At 41.0% G+C, this 25,616-nt stretch overlaps 1 protein-coding gene across 1 annotated transcript; it reads left to right on the forward strand.

Annotated features, from left to right (window-relative positions):
* Positions 1–1,275: 1,275 nt before the first annotated feature.
* On the forward strand, positions 1,276–24,190 carry PANK3 (pantothenate kinase 3). The gene is made up of 7 exons (XM_063413116.1): positions 1,276–1,736; positions 10,467–10,819; positions 11,618–11,871; positions 11,979–12,155; positions 14,090–14,213; positions 16,455–16,580; positions 17,913–24,190. The coding sequence occupies exons 1-7, from the start codon at positions 1,709–1,711 to the stop codon at positions 17,961–17,963; spliced, it is 1,113 nt and encodes a 370-aa protein (XP_063269186.1). The 5' UTR covers positions 1,276–1,708; the 3' UTR covers positions 17,964–24,190.
* The last annotated feature ends 1,426 nt before the right edge of the window (positions 24,191–25,616 follow it).

The following is a 25,616-nucleotide window of genomic DNA, read 5'->3' on the forward strand; positions in this document are numbered from 1 at the left end:
CCCCCATAGCTGGGAGGGCAAGGCTGTTCCTATTCTCGAATAATTAACAGAGCTGTAATATAATAAAGGTAAGATTGTCTTTAGTAGTATCTCTGTCTCCCTACAATCTATCTCCCCACAGTGGTGGGCTTCCCTCTGGCTGCACAGTCAGGAGAGACTCCCCAGCCCTGGGAGGAGGTGTGACATGGCCTGACTGTGCTGGCACCTTTGTGTACGGACAGTGAGCAGTGGGTGCCCAGTGACACCCTGGCTGTGTCCGCAGCAGTGTGACCACCAGGACCAGGGCAGTGACTGCCCCCGTGCCGGGCACTGGGGAGGGGCACCTCAAGGCTGTGTCCAGCTCCGAGTTCAGGAAAGACATTGAGGGGCTGGAGTGAGTTTAGAGAAGGGAAAGGAGCTGGGGATTGGTCTGGAGCAGCAGGAATGGCTGAGGGAGCTGGAAAGGGGCTCATCCTGGAGAAAAGGAGGCTCAGGGGGAATTTCTGGCTCTGCACAACTCCTGACAGGAGGGGACACCTGGGGAGGTCGGGCTCTGCTCCCAGGGAACAGGGACAGGAGGAGAGGGAACGGCCTCAGGCTGGGCCAGGGGAAGTCGGCTATCATGAGGAATTTCTTCCCAGAAAGGGTTTTTAGATATTGGAATGGGCTGTCCGAGGAGGTGGTGGACTCACATCCCTGGAGGTGTTTAAGGGAAGACTGGACATGGCACTCAGTACCCTGGTCTGGGTAGCACGGTGGTGTTCGGCCCTAGGCTGGACTCAATGATCTCAGAGGTGTCTTCCAGCCTAACCGAATGTGTGATTAAACATCAGCCTGTTGCACCACGTGAGGAAAAGTTTCCAGGGAAATAAAGTTATTGGTGCAGTCACAGGAGTCCAGGCACAGGAAAGAAGCCATTTCCCAAACTGCTCCACTGCCTAACTGAGAGAGCACTTCAGCCAGAGCGAGGGGCAATGAAAGCAAACTGGAATGCCCGTTTTATTTAGCGACACCCAGCATTGGCGTGGCTCTCGCAGCCCCGCAGAGCGCGAACCCCGGGGCCCAACACCGCTGCACCCGAGGGTGTCACAGCGGCGGGCTCTGCCCGCGGCCCCAGCCCCGCTCCCCGCTCCAGGCGCGGCGGGCCCGCGGCTGAGGGCCCGGGGCCCGCCGGGAGCTGTAGGCGCGGCCGGACTGCGGCTCCCGGCGCGCCCCGCGCCGGGCGGGGGCAGCGCTGCGGCAGCGGCGGGGCGGGCGCGGAGCCGCCCCGGCCCCTTTGTGTGCGCGGCCGCGGCTCCGGCGCCGCCGCCATCTTGTGCCGCCCGGGCCCGTGTCCGCCGGGGCTCCGCGGGGCAGCGCCGGGGCCGCGCTCCTGCACGGAGGGGCCGAGCGGAGCCTGCCCGCGCTCCCCCGCCCGGGGCCCGTCCCGCGGCTGCCGCTCGGCATCGTCCGCTCGGCGCCTCGCAAGCGGAGCGCGGCCGCCCCGCCCCGTCTCCCCGCCCCAGCCCGAGCGCCGATGCCGCCGCTGGAGCGGCCCCTGCCCGGGCCGCGGGCGTAGCGGCGGGCGCGGCCAGCGCCGCTCCCCGGGAGGCGGGCGCCCGGCGGGCGAGGAGCATCAGGAGAGCGAGGCCCGGCCCCGCGGAGCCGCCGCCGCCGCTGCCCGCCCCATCAGGCGAGGGGCAGGAGACCCGCCCCGGCCGGCAGCGAGCCGGGCCGCCGCTGCAGCGCCATGAAGATCAAGGATGCCAAGAAGCCGTGTAAGGCCGGGCCGGGGGAGGCGGCGCGGGGGGCGCGGGGCTGCGCGGCGGGCGGTGCCCATCCATGGATCCGGGAGATGCCCGCAGAGACGCGTCTCGCTCCTGTGCGTCCCTCTGAGGGAGGTGTCGGGGTTCAGGTGATCGATCCTCAGTGCTGGTGTCGGACGGACTAGAATAGAAAGTGATATATTCAGTGTCTTGGGGAAGGGTACTGCGTTTGATGAAGATGGCACTTAACCACTGTTAACATCTGCGCAGGTGGCTGCAGTTGCTACAGTTTTGGTTTTTTAAGGGCTAATCAACTTCTAGATCTTTTTAGAATATTTACTAATATTTGGAGAGAACGCTTTCATTAAAATACGCTGAATGCTCCTCTTTAATAATCACAGCTGTAACGATATTTCTTGCTATGTGTTACTCTGGAGTGCCATGTTTGTTTTGGAGGGCACAAACGTGGTTCAGACTCAGGTAAATATTAACAGAATGTCTTAAGATTACAGCTGCTTCTTGGGAAGAGATGTTTGGGTTGAGTATGGTTAATCTACATGCAGTCGATGTGCTCTCAGTGTAACAGATGCACAGCTGTGCAAGGCAGCACACCTGTCAAGCTCATACAGGTGTGCCTTAGCTGAAAGGGATGCAGGTGTTGCTCCACTGAGTTTAGCATCTTTTTCTTTGTCATCATACTTAAAGACTTATTTTCAGGGTGAGTTACGGTATAGAAAAGATGACTAGTCCCAAATTTCTAGGCCTCGTGTTGTTCATATGGCATGACTGGTAAAGAACAGCATGCAACTAAGATAGGATATTGGAAGTTAATGTTTTAAATTTATTTTTTGAGCAGCCCAAAAAGATGAAAATCACCAAACATTTAACACAGGAAGTACTAGCATAGCTCTAGAAGTAGGTATGCAGGCTTTGAAAGTACAATATTTCCTGTGGTCTGTTGGGGAAACTCTAAAGATGTATCTTGTAGCACACAATTAACCATCACCTCTTGTTAGTGCCAGCTTGTGGAAATTGCTGAATTGACTGTAATGCTGTTTATGAAGAGCAGAGTTCAGGCAGCATTCTTTTCCCCTGGTATAATATTAAGAAATCTCATCAAGACAGCAGTAGCTGGCTGCAAAATGATACAGTGGTTTGATAATTGAAATGGTGAGACTGTGGCTGTTCCTACTGTAGAAACCTGATAATTTCAGGACTGTCTCTGCTGGACCTCAAAGCCTTGTTTTCTATAGTGGCAGATTTAAGCCTCATGGTTAAATAACAGAGCAAATGTTATCAAGAAGTTTTAACTGCTCAAATATGCTGCAGTTGTGGTTACACTCTTCCAGTTCTTGAATTTGGACTTGATGTTGGTTTCATATGGGAATTAGAAGCAGTTGGAACTGCATAAGCAGGATAGGAAGGATACAGCGTCAAACTACGTTGTTTATTTCTTCGTGACTCTTGAACACACTTTGGAGCTGGTGGCTTTTTAAAAGATAATAGCACAGAGTTTCTTAGGCAGTGAACTTTAGACTCAATCTGCAGATTTCTGCTCCTGGTTAATCACACTGAGAGAGCAGCTGAATGTTTGAAGAGGACCAGAGCCACAGAAGCCCTGAGGACTGAAATTGGTGTTTAGGGTCTCTGGTACCCAAATACTGCTGTCAGTTTGGCTTAAAAGCTCACATGGACATGAAAGCTGAGTTGGGCTCACAATACCAAGTTTAGACTGTTTACAAATCATTTGGCTAAGACACTTGTAGACACTTTTCAACACAATTGCTGAGTGTACATTCCTTAGACCAAGTGAGTACCTAATCATCTGTGATGGAGCCAAATGTGCTTCTGTGGAAAAATGGATAATTGTTACTTAACTTAAGAACTTGCAAAGTAGAATTGAATAGATTGCTTTAGTCTACCTGTACTTTTATCTGTGATGTTTAGCATCAGGAAGGAAGATCTGATTGCAGTGGTTGGCATGAGAGAGGTGATGGTAAAATGGAGACACCAAACCAGTTCAGAGTTCCTGATGTGGGTACACTGCCTAGATTTGCTTGTGTGGTCCTCCCTTCCAGATCTTCACCTGACTAGTGCTGTCACTAATTTGGTGGAGTAAAAACTGTGAGAAACATAGCAGAATCTATGGAACACAGCTTCTGAGATTGGTGTCTTGAAAGAGGTTAGTAAAGGGCCATTTAAATCTCATCTGCTGGTGATGAGAGGAGTCAAGTATTTTAAAGGAAGATAAGAGAAACTCAAATCAGGAAAACCTTGTACTAAGTAGCAATGGAAGCTGGAGTTGGTTGAGGAGTCTCCATTCTTGGAGGATTCTTGAAAAACTTCTGAGGCCTCAGAGTGTTGGACAAGGCTGTAGCTGACCTCATCTGGTGTTGGCAGTTTTCCTGCTGCTGTAACCCAGAGGTCAGACCAGAATGACCTCCAGAGGAACCTTCCAGGCAGCAGTTGCGTGATAGCCCTTCTGAGGAAATGCCCATGGGGAAGAACGGCTGGCAATTTTCAAGGAAATTTGCAAAGGTTGTTTGTGGGTTGAGATGATAAATTTGAGAGCAGCAAGTGTTGCAGAACTACAGCTATGTGGGATCTGCCCAAGGGGAAGGGAGCAGGAATTCATTGAGAGAGAGCTGTGCATGTTGGCGGGGGAAGGCGAGAGCACTGTGCCAGCACGGCGTGCTCTCCAGGGGAGCTGGAGCCCTTCCTCTTGGCTCTGGAGGAAAGGCAGAGACTGCGAGCATTGGATACACTGTGTATGTTACTTTTTGCAGTTTGTTCCTTTGGATTGTTTATTGAAAAGAGCTTGAGAACAAATGCCTGCATTTCCCTTGAGGCGAGTTGAGACACACTAATATATGAATGTACATTGCCAAGATTTAAAAAATCCTGCATCAGTATAAAAGAAAGATGAAAATTTCAAGTTTATTCTCTTCAACGTGGTTCTATGGAGGCATGTGATTGTTGAGGACACATGGAGGATTAGTGTAGTAAAATTGATGAAAAATCCATTTGGATTGATGGAGAATCTCGTATAAATAGATGGATTTTTTTCCCATGTAATTTGGTGCATAGTTTTTTTGGTATCCTAGCATTTTCTTATTAGTCCTTGAACGCTGATTATTAGCCCATAGCAGATGTTAGAGGCCCTCACTTGGTTGCAGTTGAAAAAATGTATTTCTAATAATGGATTAATACTGCCAGGAACAGTGTATACTAAAAGAGTTATACACAGTACATCTTTAAGTGTTAAATTATGCCTCTGCATTCTGTATCTCACCATAATAACACCTATCCCCAAAGAGACCGCTGGTGAAATGTCAACAAAATTACCAGAATGAGCAAGGAGGGAGAAGCTGAAAGCAGTGATATTTTCTTGTATGAAGCTTTATGTGGTACCCACTTGTAGAAGTGATAAAGCCCATGAAGAGCAGTTACAGTAATTGCCCATTACCACCTGTCCTCCCACTGTGAACGGGGCTGTTCTGGAGCGTGATTAAAGGTGGCTGAGTGGGAGTTTGCAGAGCGTGATGGAGTTTCCCCACAAGGAAAATGGGAGGATGTGCCAGGGTGTGTCAGATACATTTAATTTGCATGTTAATTCTGGCCAGCCCAAATGTATTTTGAGCTGGACTTGGGTTTTTGAACCAAAAACCTGTTACACAACTTGTTAAGGAGAGAAAGTCTCGAGTGTCTCAAGGACTAAGGACACCTAAGTGCAGTTTTGCTCTGTGGAGGCTCATAGGCCATTTAGATTGGTGTTCATGGGTACAGCACAGGCATTTTGCTGCCCAGCCCTCAGGTTAATCCCATTTAATTTAGCAGTTCAGTAAGCTTTGGTGTGTTTTCTCTTAACTTGTCCCATTGCTCACATTAGCTGCCTTAGCCCCCCAGCTGATTTAGCTGTTAAAATTTGCCATCAGGTTTTACTTTGCTGCATGCTGATGTTTTAGGGGAATGCTGGAAGTATAAGAATGGATGCACATGCACAGAAGAAAATGTGTTTGGAGAAACTGCACGATGCGTTTACTTTATGTGTTTATAAACACTGTGTAATAGTTCAGTATAACCTTTAAATAGTTTGCTTTGTCAGTATTCAGATAAGAATGGGATCAAGGTTAGTTTTGTTATCAAAGGCTACATGCTGAGCTGAATTAGGTAAGTTTGGAGCATCAGAACTGATGATACTACATACTTTCAGTGCTGGCAGAAGTAAGTTTAAGTTTTTGTGGATTTCGTGATCATTCTCCTTTCTTGTATTTTAAGGCTGTATAGCATCATGAACTTTGGCAGCCTTTGGCAGTTGTTCCCTAAGCCTTGTTTGTACTTGGAGTGCAACAGTCTTATTTCTTAATAATGCATAAGCTTTCTTACAGAGATGACACTAAATGTGGTAGGCTGTTCTTTGCTGTCACTGACAGCTGTGAATTTATTTTTTTCCCCATGGTGCCAAGCTCCTAGCTTGAATTAGGAGTTAGCTACTCTTCTTTGAAGGTTGGCTCTTGTTAATTTATACAGAGTTGACCCAGTGTGTTACTTTATCTTACAGAGAAAATGAAGTATTTCAAAGGTGTTTGTGTTTCAAATATGTCATTACATTCATAGGAAAGAGGTTGACAGGAATCTGTTTCTCAGTTTTTAAAAGTGAAATACAAATAGAACATTAAACTGAGGACTCTTAGGCTTGACTGAATAAGGGGGGAGTAGTTAAGTGTGTTCTTCCTGCAGCTTTGGATCCGGAATGGGTGTACAAAATCAGAATACAAGTGTATGGTCTGGGTGGAAAGCTTCGAAGGTCCCCTGAAGAACCCATGGAAAAGGCAAACACTTCAACCTTTGTGCTTGCATTGGCACAAACAAGACATTTACTGTAATTATTTCATTTGGCATATAATGACCTTACATGATAAGATATAAGTAACCTTAAGACTGCTGCCAGTGACTGTGCACAGCACGAACTTGAGAAGTGCAGACAGAAGAGAGTGAGGCTTCTCTGTGTATCTCTAAAGATTATTAAGGTTTAAATAACAAGCAACAGCCACACCAGCATGGGTTTTCTTACTCAGCAGAACTGCTCCATCATGACCACAGCATGCTCCTCTTGCAGGAAGTGCTTTTCTAATTGCAGGAAGCAGTTCTAGGGAATCCTTTTAAAGATCATGTTTTTTTTAAATTCTGAGCAGGATGCCCTCCAGAGCTGTCTTCACATCATGAACTGAGCAATCTGTTGCTTTATTACAAGGGTTCCTGGTTGTTGTGGCCAGATAGGGACCACAGTGGCTCCTGGCAGAGCTGGGGAGTGGAAGGAAATCTGGATTTGTAATTAAGGAGGTTGTATATTATGGTACTCCACCTGGTGTCCTGAAGATAGTTAAATTTGGTATGAAGTATCACATTAAACACCATATGGGTTTTGACTTCCCAGTTAGTGTTCTAATTCACATATCTGTGTCTTCTTGGATAGTAAAGATCTGGTTTTTGTGTATTCTTAAACAGAGCCTGGCCTGACTTCCTAAAAGCAGAATGTGTATTTTTGAAAGACTTTCATGTAGTTTGTGCAAGGCAGTTGGGCTTATTAAAAAAAAAGCTGGATTCTTACTTTTCTTTTTTTCAAATTGTTGCTGGCCACTGTAGAGAGGAGCTGAACTTTGAAAAATTGGGCCCTGGATTTGTTCTGTGAATAGCAGTTAAATTCTCAGCAAGGAATAGTTCTGAGCTATGCATCACTTTTTGTGGAATATTTCTGGAAATAGCAATCAAGAGGAAGAGCTGAAAAGATCTTTTAATGAGCTAATCCCTACAGAGCTGTGGAAAAAAGTCCAGTTTTAGTGCAGGGGGATTGACTCTCCTTATGGACTGAAGCTGTGGAATGATGGTTCCAGTTGTGCAAGCCTTCAAAGCTAATATCTGCAGACCTGTAAGCTTGAAAAAAAGGTTGTTTAATAGACACTGGCCTCATCCAGACATCTTTCTGTAATTGTGACTGCTGAAAGGATCAAGCTGAGTTTGGGAATATTTTTACCTAAAGATTTTGCTGCTGGCATTCTGCTCCTAAATCTCTGGGAGAAGCATGACCCACAAATACAAATATAAAAATGACTTACAGAGTAATTTATGTATCCCTGCATCCAGATATGATGGATCCTGAGCCAAGATCTACCCTAAGCAAACCTGCAGCAGTAAGAGGAAGGTTAATGAGGTTTCCATGTTGTGTCCATGTACAGTTACATTCAAATTCAGTAGAATCAGTGTATTTCAATTATTTAAAGACAGCTCAGGCATGGATAAATCTTGTATCCTTGCAGCCCCAACTGTGTGTATGTGGATCCCCTTGAGTGTTTAGAAAACAAAATGGCTTTCATTTTCCTGGCTGCACCTGTAATAAAATCCATATAAATCAATCAAGAATGGCTTGCATGCACAAGAGTCCTTGTGTAACACCTTCTTGCTGGTAGAAGGACTAAGTTAACACTACGTGGGCCCAGTTGCTTGTCAGAACTCCTCCACCTCACAAATGAAACTTAAGCAATGTACTTGCCAGCCAAATCTTGACAAATTTTCAATAGAAAAATGTAAAACTTCCTGAGATTTGTCACAGAGGTGAAAACTGGCCTATTTCTACAGTCTCAAAATCTGTAAATGGCCATTGAGATCATGCAGTTAATCCAGAAAATGGATCATATACAGCATGATCCCACTTCTCAGCATAAAATGTGTTTTAATTTAAAGTATGGAATAAATGTACAGTTCAGCTGTTCTTGTTTTTTACTTGGTGTACAAGACCCGTAAACCTTAAGACTTACAGAGGCATGACTAATGCTGTATTTGCAAAAGCTTTTTGGATCATTTAACATGGGATGAAGTGGATCTTCTGGCAAACAGGCATGACTTGCACCAAATCATCCTTAAACTCATCACATGAACTTTCAGCTGTTCCCTCCTCTTTCCTCTTTTGGAGGACAAGATCCCAGTTATTCACTAGGGCTGCTGAATGGGGAGAATCCAGGCAGTGCTTGGGTTGGTGTGTCCTGGGTAAATTCTGCATGGGTGGGATTGACTCCTGCAGGCGTGTTCTGGTTTGCTGGGTGAATCAACTGCCCTTCCTCAGTTCTGTTCTTGTGACATCATTCATGGCAAGAGGCTGAAACTTGGTGAGGTCACTTAATGAATCCTCAGCTAATTGTGGTCAAACAGTAAGATGACAAATCCAGAGTCTCAGGGTGAAGAAGGCTGCAGTCACAAACTCAGTTCATGTGTGTCTGTGTGCTTAGTCTTATGTTTAGCCCTCAGTTTTATGGAAATAATACCAGGTTTATAGAACCTTTTCACCTCCACTTCAAGCTATATTTTGCTCACAGAATTTACCTTTGATTTAAATTTTGTTTTTCAAGATAAGATAACCAACTAATTTTTTTTTCTTGATATCTGACAGTATTCTGTTGACGCCCTGAGAGTTGAGGCATCATTGAAGTTTCTTTTCTTCTTAACTTTAGCACTCAATAAATGAACTGACGTTCAGCCAGTCTTGCCTAAATATATTAAAATATTTGGGTAGGTCATTCTTTTCAAGGATAGATCCCACTGGTAAATACAGTGTAATTGCATCTTGCTCATGGTAAGCATATTAACATGTTTCTAGTTTTGTTCCTGAGTTTCATGCTTCTGTAAGATATAAATTACACCTGAAGAAATTAATTGGAACACTAAAAAAAGAAAAAAAAAAGAAAAGAGGAGGCAAACCCAAGCAAGTTATAGTGTCAATTAGGAAATAGAATATGAGCTTCCCAGCTGGATATCCAGGATCTTTTTTAAACAGAAAAATTAAGTTTTAAATACTATTTCTGGGAAGTGACAGTGGGAAGCTCTTAGTTGAAGATGTTGTTTTTGATGTAGGGTTTCTGAGTGTCTGTTTCACTGCACTTAGGAATATTTATTGATACAGGCTTATTCATATTTTGGTCCTGCATGTCATAGGTGAAATCCCCTTCAGGAAATGCAGTCATCCTACAAAAGGGACAAAGGCAAAGAACTTGTGGTTTATTTTGTAGTACTGAAACTCCCCCTTCCTAGCCAAGGTACCAAAAAAAAAAAAGAAAAGAAACAAAAAATGGAACCTAAATTCAGTAATACTAATTTTCTCTTTGGCTTGCACTTTTTAATAGGACATTTTGTTATCCCTTTAACTTCAAGAGATAGAAATTGGGCATCTTAACTGTGTCAATTTTTAAAGTACATGCAAATAAATTAAAGCTTTTCTCTCAACAACCACATTATGTGAGGGACTGTTAGAGGAGGAGTACCTAGCCTGCCCCTGTTGTCAGCTGTAATGTGTAACCTGCTTTCTTCAAGTGTGCATTGCAGTGTTTGTGCTGAACTACGTCAGAGCTGTTATTTTAGAAGTGAAGGTTATTTTAATCTTCTGTTCTCAATTAAAAAAAAAAGTGGTTGAATTTTGTTTATAAGTTGGTCTGAAAGATAGGTTATAGTTTGGGGAGTTTTTAGTTTCGTTTTCTGAGCACCTTACAGCATTTAAATGTGTAGAATTGCTAATTTCTCCATTTTTACCTGAGGCCAGAGAGATATTTAAGGTCATGTAATTGAAATGAGCACCAGTTTTTTTTTCCTGTGAGGTTTGTTGTTAATGTCTGTCTTGTTGAAAAGTATAACCCGGGTTTACTTTGTTCTTTTGTTCTTCATCAAACCTAATGGCTCATTGTTGTGTGTTCACAGCGTTCCCATGGTTTGGCATGGACATTGGGGGAACCTTGGTCAAACTTGCCTATTTTGAGCCTATTGACATCACTGCAGAGGAGGAGCAGGAGGAAGTGGAAAGCCTGAAGAGCATCCGCAAGTACCTGACCTCCAATGTAGCCTACGGATCCACCGGCATTCGGGATGTCCACCTGGAGCTGAAAGACTTAACCATTTTCGCTCGAAGAGGAAACTTGCACTTTATTCGGTTCCCAACTCATGATCTGCCTACCTTTATCCAAATGGGAAGAAATAAAAACTTCTCCACACTACACACGGTGCTCTGTGCCACCGGCGGTGGCGCGTACAAGTTCGAGGAAGACTTTCGCACAGTAGGTAGCCTGGCTCGCCTCTGCCTGAAGCCAATGCTGAAAGCATTGCTGCTGATGGCTTAAAATAATCTGTGTTTTGAAAAACTGGAAAGCTCTAATATTTTTCAGTATGACTTGTATTAAGTATGGTGGGAAGTTAGAGCCTTCCTGGAATGCACAGCACCTGTTAATTGTCCTGCTGCTTTATGAGAGAAAGCAGTTTATATATTACCTGCAGAACTATGGAAGAACTTCAGTGAGCCTTGAGCCCCACAGAATTTCTGACCTGTGGTTTTCCTATGATCCTTGGAGTGTTAATGAAGTTGCAAGGATAGTTAGTACGATGCCACTGACCTTTTTATATGCTGATAGCTCAGAAATTACTGTTTTGACTTGTAAGGTCAGGGAGGAACTCCACAAACCTTGAATAGATTTGCAGATGTGAGTTCCACCAAGATGACACTCAGTCGGTCTTCCAGGGTATTTGATGACCTTTTTATTGATATGTTGTTAACTTTTCAATGGAGTAATGTCTTAGTATCTCAAAAGTGATCTTTGAGCTTATCAAAGCAGATACTTATACTGCATCTCTGCTTGATTCAGGTCTGAGATCTGGATTTACACTCAGATTAATTGCTAGTTTATATATTCAGAATTTAGTTCTAAATTCTTTGTTGGCTTTATAGTGGCATTGAAATTCCCGAATTATGTGAGATAGCTTCTTCAAAGTTGGGCAGTACAAATATAGTCATGAATTTGTAGCACATTTGTGCAATGTTAGAACATGTTGCCACAGTCTTTTTTTCTTTCTTAACACAGATTGGAAACCTCCAGCTGCACAAACTGGATGAGCTTGACTGCCTTGTCAAAGGCTTATTGTACATAGACTCTGTCAGCTTCAATGGCCAGGCAGAGTGCTACTATTTTGAAAATGCCTCAGATCCCGAGAGATGCCAAAAGATGCCTTTTAACCTGGATGATCCATACCCATTGCTGGTTGTTAACATTGGTTCAGGAGTCAGTATTTTATCAGTCCATTCCAAAGACAACTATAAAAGAGTAACTGGAACAAGGTAAATTAAAAACCTACGTTGGGGTTGTACCTCTATGGGGCAATGACATAAGAATCTTTCATGTGAGGAAATGCTGTTTAAAAGCACCTGGTTTTTTGTGTCCTTAGTCTAGGTGGAGGGACCTTTCTTGGGTTATGCAGTTTGCTGACAGGCTGTGAAAGTTTTGAAGAAGCTCTGGAAATGGCATCCAAAGGAGACAGCACACACGCTGACAAACTGGTTCGGGATATTTATGGAGGAGACTATGAAAGATTTGGTTTACCAGGATGGGCTGTAGCATCCAGGTAAGCAGGAGTCTCTTTGTGGGTTCTTTTGTTGGTTTGGAGAGCTTCAAAAACAAGACTTAAACAATTCATGCAGAGGGAACTGCTTTTTTGCAAGATTTTACTGTAGTCAAGTTACATTTTTATCCTAAAAGTATGTCTCCTCAGCTTTCCTGAAGGTTTAAAGCCACGTGCAAGTGTAGGTGCCTGCTAGGTTGATATTGAAGAAACTTCCTGAGGTATTTCATGCACAGACAGCTTTGTGTGAGTCAGAGAGAACACGAGGTGATGTCAGGAGCAGCAGGTACAGAGTGCAGAGGTGGTGTGGTGTAACTCCACACGGACACTCAGGCACTCCCTCCAGTGAGATGGGGGAGAGAACAGGGAAGAAAGAAAGAAAATTTGAGATAAAGAGTGTTTAAACAGGACAGAAATGGAACAGAACAGAATGGTCCCCTCCCAGCTCCCTGTGCACCCCATTGTGCTGACTGGTGGTGTGGGGTGGGGTGAGGAGCAGAAAAGGCCTTGACTGTGTAAGCCCTGCTCAGCTATAACAAAAACATCCCTGTGTTATCAACAGTTTCCAGCACAGATCTGGAACACAGCTCCATAGCAGATACAATGAAGAGAATTAACTATGCCAGCTAAAACCAGCACACAGCTACTAGGAAGGAAATTAACTTTGTCCCAGTCAAAACCAGTACAAGAGATGGAAAAAAGTACCAATTTCTTTTTGATCTGCTAGAGTCTTTTAGTAGAGCCATTATCTGGAGGGAAGATCAGTGGAAGATGGCTTTTGTGTTGCTCTTACAGTGGAGCAATTCCTAATTTTTTTTTTGGAAGCATGGTTGTCCCTACAGACACCTGATGTAATGTTTTAACTACTTTTCTCACTGGTGAGGGTTGTTGAACACTAACAGTTTGCACCACGAGAATCAATGTCATTGTCATTGACAGAGGACTTCTGTCACAGCTGCACGTATTATTTCCATTGGGGAATATTATTGATGATATTGCAGCTTCACTACCCTTATAAAAGATAAGAAAAATAAACTCCGCAAGCAAAACTAATATGTACATAAGAGTGTACATTAAATCTTTGCTGTTATTCCACAGTGAGTCATAATTCATGGCAACTTAATTGTTCTCCCTCTCCTGCCACCTGAGTCCAAGCCTCTTGAGAGCCCATGTGCTGAGAGGTTTTAATATGTGTGAACTTAACACTTTAGTCAATATGTTTTAACTTGCTTTATGTTGGTGCTTTCTGTTCTCATTTGCTTTTTAAGATCCTTAAGAGCTTTAATGGCTTTTTGAGTTTTAGAATAATTGAGAGTCTTGCTCTCCAAACTGACTGGCTTACATCTGGCACAGAATCCTTGGTGGTAAAATATCACACGTAGCTATGGATTCTTTTCTTTGGTGCTGTGCATGGTAAGGGAAGTGCCCTTCTGATTCAGAACTCTTCATTTGTGCAACCTAAATTGCATTCTGTCAGCTGTTGTATTTTGATTCAGAGGTTTGTGTTCCATCATAAAACCATTCAATTCATCTCTGGTTTTCTTCTACTTTGAGAATAGAGGAATGGATAGGTATTTGTGACGAAGCAAGCACAAGGAGTGGAGGATTTACCAATCAAGCAGTGACTTAATTTACAGTGGCTAGATTTGCAGAGTAGTCTTCTCTGAAGAGTAAGACTGTTTTACTGTGGGTGGTTCTTCATGGAAGTCAACAATCTGAACAAAAATACTTTCCTGGGGGCTGTTATTGTAACACAATTGACTGTTTCCTGTGAAGGAATAAATACAGATGTAGTGTCAAATTGCTGTATTTAATACAGACTTAGAAAGCGAAAACATGAGACATAGGTGCTGCTACAGCATAAAAAAAATAATTCTGAAATTATTTCAAATGCACATGAATCACTTTGTAACTCCTGGCCATTTCTCCTGTTCTAGTTTTGGGAATATGATCTACAAAGACAAGAGGGAGTCTGTCAGTAAAGAAGATCTTGCACGAGCCATATTGGTTACCATCACCAATAACATTGGCTCCATTGCCCGGATGTGTGCAGTAAATGAGGTAAAATCTTCTGACAAGGAAATGATCTATCTACAGCTCTGTTATTTGTCTTCACATGAAATGACTGCTAAAATGGTGTATAATGTGAAACCTTTTAACACCTTCTCAAATGAAACGAGGAAATTCATGTAGTAGCTTTGAGTTGGGCCTACAGTCACCCTGTTTTAGCAAGAGGACTTCAAGTCCTTTGTCACAACATCCTGTGCTTACCTGCAGGCTTTGGGCTCCATTCTTCAGCAAAGCTCTTAATCAGGTACCCTCCCTGTTAGCAAAGATATCCCCCTTTTCCAGAGACAGTCAAAATATTCTGAAGCAATTCCTGGTACTTTAACCACAGAACAGTTAGGGTTGCAAAGGACCCCTGGAGATCATGTAGTGCAACTCCCCTGCCAGGGCAGGGTACCTAGGAAATGCATCCAGCCCTGAAACCTGGACTCAGAGACAAACTGTGTGTCAAAATACGTGACTTGAGCAACTGCAGAATTTAAGTTGCTGAAAGTCCTGCTTTGAGCAGTGCATAATGATGGCCTCCAGCACTTTCTCCAAGCTGAAATTATTCTCTGATCAAAGCCTTGTTTCTAGTTAAACATTATTTTTAATTTTTTCTAGCTCTTGAGACTTAAAAATTGCTTTGACACCTCTCATCTTGCTCCTTGGTATAGAGGTTTCCTGCCATCTTCTGTTTCTCAGAGTTTAAAAAAGAACCATTAAAACACATTAAAAACACATTAAAAAATATATGTTCAATATTAGTGTGGACAGCCAAGAAGCTGTGGAAGAATACTGAATTTAGGCATAGAAGACATGAGTGTCTGAGCAGCAGGGATTTCTTCCTTCATTATCAACAAACTTGGGATAAAATGAGATTTCATAACAGCTTTCTTGGAGGTGACTGTGGGTAACTGAATTTAGAGCTCTGCTTAAAATCTTTGGATGTGATTGTCTCAGAAGTACCAACAGCTGTTAGCTGCAGTAACCCTCCTTTTCCTTAGGAGCCAGATTAATTATATTTTCTGGTTTTAATAGTGCAACTTCTCCCTCAGTTTCATTATCCTTCTCTCATGTCTGTCTTGGAGAAGAAAGGCATTTCTGTATGCGTTAATTTTGGCTTTTTCCTTTATGGCAAAGCTTAATAATAAAAGAGTTAAAATGATGGTGAAGTTGAAAGTACATTCTACTTGTTTTAGTCAAATGTATGCAATTTATATTTAAGGGTGGGAGTAAATGAGGACAAATCAGAACTTGTAAATGGCACAAACTGGCTTTATTCCAAGGGGTTTTGGTCTAGTTCCAGCTGTGTCACAGAACTACAAACCATAAGCAATAGGGATTTACAAACAAGTACCTTGAACTGATGTATAAAGATATGAAGTAAATGTAATTATTTTGACTTCATGCAGTAGAACAGAATTACTTTTTTTTGCCTTAACTCTGTGTCTGCTTTGTCTTCACAAAGAGCCAAGGATTGCATATTAGACAGTTGCATACTAGACATTTGACTACAGGTGGAATTGTCATATTAGTTATTGTAATAACTTGGATATGATCATTTAATGCAATTAAGTGCTTTTTAAAGCACTGTGCTAAGGACTAACACAATTACATTTTCCTTGGTTCTTCCTCTCGTGTCATTAAATCAGTGTTTAATGTTTTCACTTAATGCTGAATTAACTTCAGTTAATGGAGAATATTAAATGATTTTCACTTTTTTACGTTTGACTGGGTTAGAATTCACAGCTCACTTGCATTCAGCTCTTAGTCTGCTGGCAGGCTGAGGTATGCTGAGGTCTGAAGATGAAAGGAGCATCTGTCATGTCTCACTGCCTTCGGCTTCTTTACAGTGCTGCCTTGTTGCATATGGATCAAGCAGCATTGTACAGGGCTATGAAGGCATTGAGTCTTCTCCACCAAACAGAAGTATCTTTATTTAATTTCACTTTTAGCTGGGCTCTTTCTTTAGTGTAATTGCTGAAAATGCTCACTTAATTCGAAACACAAATGCTACTTGTCTGTAAATTAAGTCCTTTAATTCTCGAGGGTTGCACCTTTTTTTCTTTTTCCCCAAGTATGCCATGTTTTAAATTTTGGAACCATGTTTTAATTGTGGGTTGTTTGGTTTTTGTGGGTTTTTTCCTTGCTTGAGACAGTCTTCCCTTTAATAGCTTAATTTTTCAAAGCTGTGTTAAACAATGAAAAGACTTAATCCTTTGCTGGTTTCTTTTTTTTTTTTTTTTTTTTTAGAAAATAAACAGAGTTGTGTTTGTTGGCAACTTCTTGCGTGTGAATACTTTGTCAATGAAGCTTCTTGCATATGCACTGGATTACTGGTCAAAAGGCCAGCTGAAGGCCTTGTTCCTAGAACACGAGGTATGCTGTGGCTCATTTATCTGTGTGTATTGTTTCACCATAAATCAGAAATGCCTCTGTTGAGTAGCTCTCATGTGTGATATCCTGAGGCACCAAGTGCTCAGTAAATATTAGAAATAAGAGGAGGTTTGTCTTGCTGAATTGGTTCTCTGGGAACAGTTTTGTGCCAGGAAAGTACTTCTGTCATTTTGGGGTATCTCAGTTCATGCTGTGGATCTCAAGAGAGGGACAAGAAAATGTTAAACTCTGTGCTAAGGGTCACCAGTCTTCCTTGGGTTTGAGTGGAAACAACAGTAAGTATTGTGTTTAAAGAGTGCAGAAATGTAAAGCTTGGCCCTTTGAAACACTTCCATTGTTCTCTGCTGAGCTTGAGCAATGTCTTGAAAGTCCAGACTGCTTTGACAAGGCCTGTTTTCATTCCACCACACAGCCCTCAGAGCTGTCATAGTGATTTTATGCTTTGAGAATAACCTGCTTCTGTGCAGCTTCTGCTGTTTAGATCAGTATGCAGTGCTGAGAGCTTTGACCTGTTTTGGTTAAATTACAGGCAATCAGTATTAATTACAGGTGCAACAATTGCTGACTTTTAGCTTCTGGGCAGTGGGTTGGGAATTTTTGTCCTCAGTTTCTTGGTCTGAAAATCCTACAGCATTCCATCTGTTCCCTTCAATGGATTCTCACAACTCTTCCTTTATTGCTTATCCCAAGACTGACAGTCTGTCCTGATGTCCACAGTAACAGTGGAATGGTTCCTTGTTAGTTCTACCCTCTTCAGATTTTTCCTGGGTAAATTTTAAACTCTTAACATTTGCTCAAGTGTATATTTCAAAAGTTTGAATAGTTCTTAGTTATAGGGAGAGGGAAGATTTCACTCCACAGGGGAAAAACAATTCAACAGGAGAACATAGTTCTTTGCATGCAGGTAGGTAAACAGTCCAAAAGTGTGATGTGTGGATAGTTCAAGGAATTTTTCATTTGTACTTTAGGAGTAATATTGCTATGGGTATTGAAATTTTTTTAGAAAGCAAAAGATGCAGCCTCTTTAGGAAGAAGAAACCAAACCTGATTTCCATGCTTTAGGAGTCACTGATACCTGTCTTAGAGGTCCTGCAGTGTATGGTGAGGCTTGGCAGGAAAGCTCCTAAAATCAAGCTAGATAAGGATAAAATGTTTATTTCACAAAGCCTTAAGTAATTAATGAATATGAAATAGTATATATTAAAAGGGTATAGTGTTCTTTCTGTAGCACTGATCCATCAAATGATTGTTGTCACTAAAATGTGATTACTGCGGAATTGAATACCCTACTTAAACTTGATTTTTTTTTAACAGGGATACTTTGGAGCTGTTGGTGCTCTGCTTGGGCTGCCAAATTTCAGTTGAGATACCAGATGTCACTACACTGAACTATTTTCCACCTGAACGACACTTGTTTATGTCAATGGGAATTAGATCTGGGGAGGGGAGAAGAAAATAGCTGATTTTCTGTGTCTCTTTTTAAGAAGTGATGAAGCTACTGAGTATTGCTGTTGTAAGGAACGGGGTTTCACTCTGCTGGGCATTGGCAAGTGAATTGTTTGTGGCTATTATTTATGTTCTTTGGTACGTGTAGCCAGTGGTGAACTTCTAATATGCAATACATTCTCTGAAAACAACCTTCCAGAAACTCCAAAAGAAAGAATGCCAAACCCTTAAGTGCTCAGGATACAAATATAGCAGGTTTATTCCCAATGCTTTAGGCCCATCAGTTTATATATATAATTGATAACTGAAAAAATATTTTCATTAGTTATACTGTTCTTATGAGCACAAGTTTTGTGTGTACTTATAGAAAACAAAAGACAGCAAGGTACAAGATGAGGAAACTGTAGACAATTGCTTCCCACAGTAAACATAGTAATTTTTTTATTTGTATGTGTAATGGAAATAATGCTTTAATTTCTGGTGGGAAGAATAAAAACTCAAAGAATGAGCCAAAGCAGCAGATTAGGCAGTTGATATTTTGAAGGTTTCATGAAGATACTCACCTTAATTTATTGGAAGATTCAGCTGGTATTTTGGGAAGATTCCTGTGTCTTTAATTGGATTTGGAAAAGAGTTCAGTGATTAATAAAGGCAGGTTTTGGGGGGAAGATTTTTAAAATTTTTTTTTTTTTTGAGGACATGACTTCCAAAATGCCTTCTGGATTACTTCTTTTTTATTTTTCATTTCCTGTAAGTTCTGCCATCATGGATCCTAAAGTCTGAGAGAATTGAAGAAATCCTTATAAAATAGACTGATTATGGGACCTCATAATTCTGATGCTTTGGCTTATTTCTGTGGACGTTTGGAAAAAAAATTTGACCATCCTACTCATTTGAAATTGTGCTTTCCCTGTAATTTTATAAGAGTTGATCAGAATTCAAGTAGATGTTGAAGTTGAAAAGTTACTTTTGGATTTGGAAATTTGGTTTTGGAAGTTGAGGACAGCTTCAGAGTTTGTATTGCAGCAGCAAATGGACTAATATTTAATGTACTTGCAATATGGAACCATTCATCAAATTGTGGCCTTGGGATAAAATCCATACTCTGGAACTGATTTTTGGGGTTTTCTGTAGACTTTTAAAATTTACAGTTGCGATTATTACAATAACTTTAGTCCTGAAGCCAGGACATGAGATCTTAAACTTACAGGACTATTATACAGTCAGTAGCTATGTGACTTTTTGTGGACTAAAGAGCTACCCAACTTTGTGATATTTTCATGTTAAATTTATTTCCTGTAAGTGCATGAGGAGCAACCAGACTCAACACATTCACATCTCGGGGTTTCAGGTTTTTAAAACTGATTGCTCGAGTATTCCACAGCGTGGCTGTGTTGTATTTACAGATACATCCCCGTTGTGTTAGAAACCCTTGTGCTACTTTCAGTCTTCTCTTTCTCAAAATTCAAAGCCCCAAACTAACATCATAGGTTTTTGCTTTTAAAATTTTCTGTGGTCCTTTAAGAGTACAGTACCTTAGAGTAGGCAACTCATTAAGTGCAATGCTAATCACAAACGCAGTTCCATTTATCGTTGCTTTTCCTGGTACTTGTACTACATTTCCATTGTGCTTGCTTTGATGTTTCAGTATAGACATAAACAACTAAAAATTACACTCACAGTTCAGCTGATCTAATGCTAAATCAGAGCACTTCAGAAAATAAGTGAATACAGTTTTTATAGAATGTCTTTATAAATGCTGTAAACTGTTCCTTTTGAGTTAGACTTGACTATCAAAAGTAACCTTTATTTGGTTATAAAACTGTGTAAAAACTTTATTTTCTGAATGTTCTGGCAGCCTGCTGACGATTCTGCAAACTGCATATTTTACTGCAAAGGGTGCTTTAGGAGACATACTACAGCTCCATTAGAAACAGTTCCTTTAGACCATGTTTATTGCTACTTCATTTGTGATACTGAGGATCCTCTTGAAGCAGTAGTTAGAAGCTACTTGTATATTTAACCAAAAGCACATATAGAAGATGATTACCTAATACCTATAGTTAATTAAACCAATTGAAGTTGATGTGACCTAACATACATTTTTTAAGTAAACTGTACAGAGTTACAAAATAAGCAAATGGAGTAATTCTTGAATAGCTGTACTGTATAGAAACTACTGTGAGAATCAAAAAGTATGCCCTACCTCTGTTTATTTCCCTTGAGCTTCTAAAAAAAATTGGTTTCCTGTTGCTAATTTTGTCAGCACAATTGTTACTTCATTACAAGAGCAACCACAGCAGCTGTCAAGCCCTACTGTAAAGCCCAGGGGTCCTGTATTTAAGCCACATCTTTGGGTTTCATCTCATTTTCTGTCAGCTTAGAACTTGTTATTAGTCTCCAAAGATTGACTCTACCACCAGGAGAAATGATAGGCATCACAAATAGTTGCAAGATAAGCCTTAATGTCTTCTAAATTCTCTTGTAAACAGGTTGAAAAGCCTTGTTTCTTTTATATGAATCACTGAAGTAAGTTGCTTTTTCCTGATACAGTCTGCTTTTACTTTCACCCTTGCCATTTCTTTTCCTCAGAGCTAATTGGCTGAAGTAGCTGTAGGGTGAATTGATTCAGTGTGATGTACTACAGCAGAGAAAATATGGGGTTTTCTCAGGACTACTGTTGTCTTCTCAAGTGGAACCACTTTCTAGAGGAAAGTTCTGTGATAGTTGTTGAAAGTAAAATGGAAGACCCATTTTGAATGTGTAATCATTTGCAGCTCAGTCAGCCATGTGAGTGCCTTTTAATTTTTTTTCCTATAATGCCAATTTTATGGTACTGGAACTTTATCCATGAAGTTTCCTAACCAATACTACTTACCAGGAAATGACAGGTAATTTTATTGGTCATGGAGATGATCCCTTTAATCCAGTGTAGCAAGAGAGAGCAGGAAAACATCATCAGGTTTCTGGCTTCCTGTCCCTATAGCCCTTAATCTATTTCTTGGTCTTATCCCTCCAGCTTGGTCCTTTGAAGTATTATGCACAGTTTTATTGTAGCAGCATCTCCTTAAAAATCATGCAAGTTTATAGTGAGATAAGTACTGTTTATTTCTGGGTAGAGAAGTTCAATCCTAGGTGAAATTATTCCAAGCTAATAAACATAACCACTTTGACCTTTTTAAGTCTACTTGGATAATTGCAGTTTGAATGAAAGGGGAACTCCTGCAATACATCTTGAATATTTAACAGGCTGAAATTAAAACATCCTCAGTGTTCTTTACTGAACTGAGCAGAGGTTTCAATACAAACAATTTTTCATTCTTTTTAGTTAAATCTTGATACATTTAGAAGTTTGGAGAGAAGCTGCAGTGATACACCCTGTGTCTGAGTTTGCCCAAGATTTCCAAAGCCTGTTCAGTTGTCTGCCCTGCCTTTTGCAGGTGTTTCCCTCTCTCAAGTACCTGTGTGATTCTGCCAACTCATAATCGAGAGTTCACAGGGTGGAAAGAAGAGAGACCAGCCACATTGTCCCACTTAGCCTGAGCTGTGTATCCAAAAGCTCTGGCTTCTGATGGATATCTGCTTGGGTGGTACTGTGACATTCCTCCTTGTGCTTCAGTTGGTAGTATAGATGCAAGGTGCCTTTAAGGGCTGAAATACTCCTTGTCTCTACCCAATATAGGTTTTCAGGAAACATCTGCTTCCAGATCAGTTGAAATAACTTCTTGTTTCTAAGTATTTCAAAGCAACAATGGGGTTTTAACATTTGGAAGTAATTAAAGGGTCTTTTATCTAGAGTAGATCTCTGCTAGATGAAGACTAGATGGTATCTTTCACATCCAGTCAATAATTTTCATCAATGAATAAATTTGCAGTTAATCTGTTTTTAAATATCACGGACTGTTGACATTCTGGATATCGCTGTAACCCTGAGGAAGCAGTGAGTTCAGAGCAGAGGGGAAGGTCAGTGTGGTTCTGTTGAGCTAGTTCCAGTCAGTTCTAGTTATACAAAACTAATTCTTTCCCTTGTCCTTATTTTCTTATCTACATTTTTATGTAGGCTTAAAAACCGTGTAACAGAGCTTTGCTGAGGTTAAAAAGTGAACAAACATCTGTGGGCCAGGTTGGAAGTGTTTGAGCAAGGCCTGTAGGTCCCAGTGCAGAGCTGGGGACACACTTGGCACAGTTTCTGTTTGGATGTGGTAATTTTTTCATTTCCCATTAATGCACAGTCAGAGAGGGTGGGCTTCACAATCATTGTGAATAAAATTGCAGAATTTAGTCCTCAGACATGACCATGGAAGATTTAAAACATGGTTTTTCACAGTGCAGAAGGATAATTCCTGCTTAAAGTTCTTTAAAGTTTTTCTGATGTATTCCAAAGTACATCACCAGTATTTTGTCAACTGTGGTAAAATCAGTAATTCTCTAAGTTAACACAAGTCTGCAAATAAGCCTGTTTCATTAGTTTCATTTACTTCACACATGGAAAGCATATTAACTGTTCTTAAAACCACACTTTTGAAAACATCTCAGATGATGCTGTAATGTGTCTGTAATTATTGTGCAAATGGAATATGTTTGAGCAATCTCAGTTTGCATAACTGAGTGTCAAATCCTGCTCACTCTGTAGTTACTTGAGTAGATCATTCTTTTAAACTAATGAGCAAGATTTGGCCTCAAGGTCTTCTGCCTGAAGAGCACAGTAATGCTACTTTGCATATTCCTGCTGGTGCTAAATCATTTGTTGAAAATAAAGATTCTAAATAGAAAATGTAAATAAAATATTTATGGCCTGATCCTTTTGACAGACTTAAATTTTATCATTTGCCAATACTTTTTGGCCTTATTTTGAGTTTCCCTTTTGGGTTTGGTTTTTTTGACTGTGTGGACTGTGTTTGTTAATGTGGCAAGTCATTGGCAGGTGTGGCTTCCTGTGCTGCTTTATGTAAGGCCCATGGCACATCAGGAGACAGATGAGTTTTCACAGCTGAATTTCTGTGTTCTCCTTCATCTTGTTTTGTTACTGTAGCTGTTTGCACAAATTGTGTCAAGTAGAACACAATTGGCATTTGTTTTTTGCTAAAACTTCCAAGAAAGTCAGCCACTACTGAAAGTGTTTAGGAAAGCTATTGAAAAGTCAGAAATACCCATTTAAAGTAATTTTAAAATCTAAATGTACTAATTAGTGTTGCCTATAAAATGAACTGGAAAATGGTGTGCTGGTTGCTAATCTTTGCTATAAATTGCTGGCATTTCACAATTCACATTTCTGGCATCAGTTTAAGAAATTGTAAATACAAGCTTTGGGAGGAGGTATATTAGTTTCAGACTGCATTATGAAAGACTAGTGAATTAGTATTTTGAGACATATTAAATTACAACATCTAGAACATGAAAATTAATGTGTTTGCATTAGGGTATAGAGGGCTTTAGATAACCTGCACTTTCACATTCTTGAGTTTTGGCATTTTAACAAACATTTAATTTTCCATTTACTGTCTCGTCATATGCAGGCCTTGTAATCACCAGATGCTGTCTTCAAGTATTTGTTTTAGTTAGCAAAGCAGAGAGGCAAATTTGTGACTTGTAAACCCTGGTAGGATGGAAGTTCTCCGAAGAGCCATTTGGTTAAGTTGCCTTATTCTATTACATTGCACTCATGGTATGTCTCTGCTTTCTTGTTTACTGTTCAGACACTGAAGATGTGATGTAAAAATATGTGCTACAAATTTTTCATCATAAATTACTCATAAATACCTTTGTGTCACCTGTTAAACAGCTCTTGTAAATGATGCCTTTATGCCATCTGTAATACAGCTCTTGTAAATTGTTTAAATTATTTTTCTTTTTATAGATTCTCATTATTGAATGTACAGATTAGGTCCCTTTAATATGTCACTGAGTAATTTGATTTGGGCCCAAATATGGACAATGCTGTAATTCATCCCATCCAAACTGTAAATAATTCTTTACTGCTTGTTTGCATGAGTGAAGTTTGGATTTCATTTGCTTTGTCATAAACCAACTCCTCTGTCATGGGCCTACTTTTTGCAGTTTATTTTCCTGGTTTTATTACCATTTGTTCTGTACGAATGTTGAAACAGTACTTTGTCTTTTCCTAATAAATAATTTGAGATTGTTCATTGTTGGCCTGCATTTGTGGGTTTTGTGTGAGGGATTTCTGGGTGTGTTCCTTTCCTTTGACATCACAAATTTCTGCAACATTTGATACTGGGGGTTGTTGCAGAATAACTAAGGCAATGTAATTGCTGTGGTTGCACGCTCTTTTCTTCCTCTAGTAAGCTGATAATTCAGAGCTTGGATTCAGGTCCTGTTTTCAGAAACACTGGATGTGCTAAACAGTGCTGCTTTGCAGGTTTGAAGAATGAAGTGTGCTCTGGAAGCACTGGAAGCTTTCTCTTCCAAATTCACCTGCTGCTTCCTGCACGTGGATGGGGAACTCAGTGTCATGTTTTACTGAATAAAATACTTCATGTGCAAACTGCAGACCACATATATAAACTAACTACTCCTCTCTTGGAATTGCCCTTTGCTTATGTTTTGAAATGCCAAATTCTGTCATCCTGAAGTTGTCCTAACTGGATCCTACTGGGCAGGAAGTTGAGAGGAAGGAAGCCTGTGGCACAGCAGCATCCTGGCAGTGCAGCGTGTGACAGACAAGCTTGCTGTGTCAGAGATGGTCCTTCAGGGTTCTCTGCAAATATTTTAGACATCTAAACCACAAAGCTTTGCTTTAAACTGCCAGAAATGAAAACTCCCTACTGTGTTGTATCTCCAATGAGCTCTGCACACGGCGATGTTTCTTAGGGGAAGTGAGCTGCCGAGGAACACAAATTCTTGACAAGTTTAGGGAGTTCTGATTTGTTCAGTGTGCTTTTTTTACATTGTGGAAATACCTTGTGGAGGGAATTGCACTAGCCTTTTGTGGAAGCTGGTCTGCATTTCAGCTGGAGTCCTTAACTGCACATGGGCTGCTTCTGGTGCAGCCCATGTGCAAGCTGAGGGGACAGAATAAACTTTAAGTTTCATTTACTTTTATTTTAAGTGATGATCTGATTTTTATTTTTTAAAAGAAGTTTGTATGAAACAAGTGACTTCCTCTTACGGTAAGACTATTCAAGCCAGCTGTATTTGAATTTTTGTTAGAAAGGAAATGCAAATCTCTAACTTAATACTACTTGCAGCTTCCTTATTTTTAGAAGTACAGGTTAAAAATTAAGTTTGCCCATAAATCCTAGAGCAGGACCCCCTGCTCTAAAGGCTTGTCTATCTACAGGTGTTCATTAAGTATATCCACTTTCTGCCATTTTGGGGTACAGTACAGAAGTGTCAGGAAATACCAGGGTTGGCCTTGTTGTGCTGTTCCCAGGCTGGAGGGAGCAGGCAGATGTCAACCAAAATCTACAGATTTGTGAGTGCTGTCAGCTTGGAGGGCCTTGTGCAATCCCTGACTGATGCAGGTTCTCCTCACTTTCCTGGAGGGGCTGTGTTAAATGGATCAAAGGTTGAGTCTTTCATAACCCAGCTGTGTCCAGATATGTAAATTAC

The sequence above is a fragment of the Prinia subflava genome, chromosome 16 (genome assembly GCF_021018805.1).
Source record: "Prinia subflava isolate CZ2003 ecotype Zambia chromosome 16, Cam_Psub_1.2, whole genome shotgun sequence".
NCBI classification, from domain to species: domain Eukaryota; kingdom Metazoa; phylum Chordata; class Aves; order Passeriformes; family Cisticolidae; genus Prinia; species Prinia subflava.

Coding starts and splice junctions, on each gene's coding strand:
- PANK3 (XM_063413116.1), top strand. CDS start 1,709: ATGAAGATCAAGGATGCCAAGAAGCCGT. Junction 1,737..10,466: donor CAAGGATGCCAAGAAGCCGT/GTAAGGCCGGGC, acceptor GTGTGTTCACAG/CGTTCCCATGGTTTGGCATG. Junction 16,581..17,912: donor CCTTGTTCCTAGAACACGAG/GTATGCTGTGGC, acceptor TTTTTTTAACAG/GGATACTTTGGAGCTGTTGG.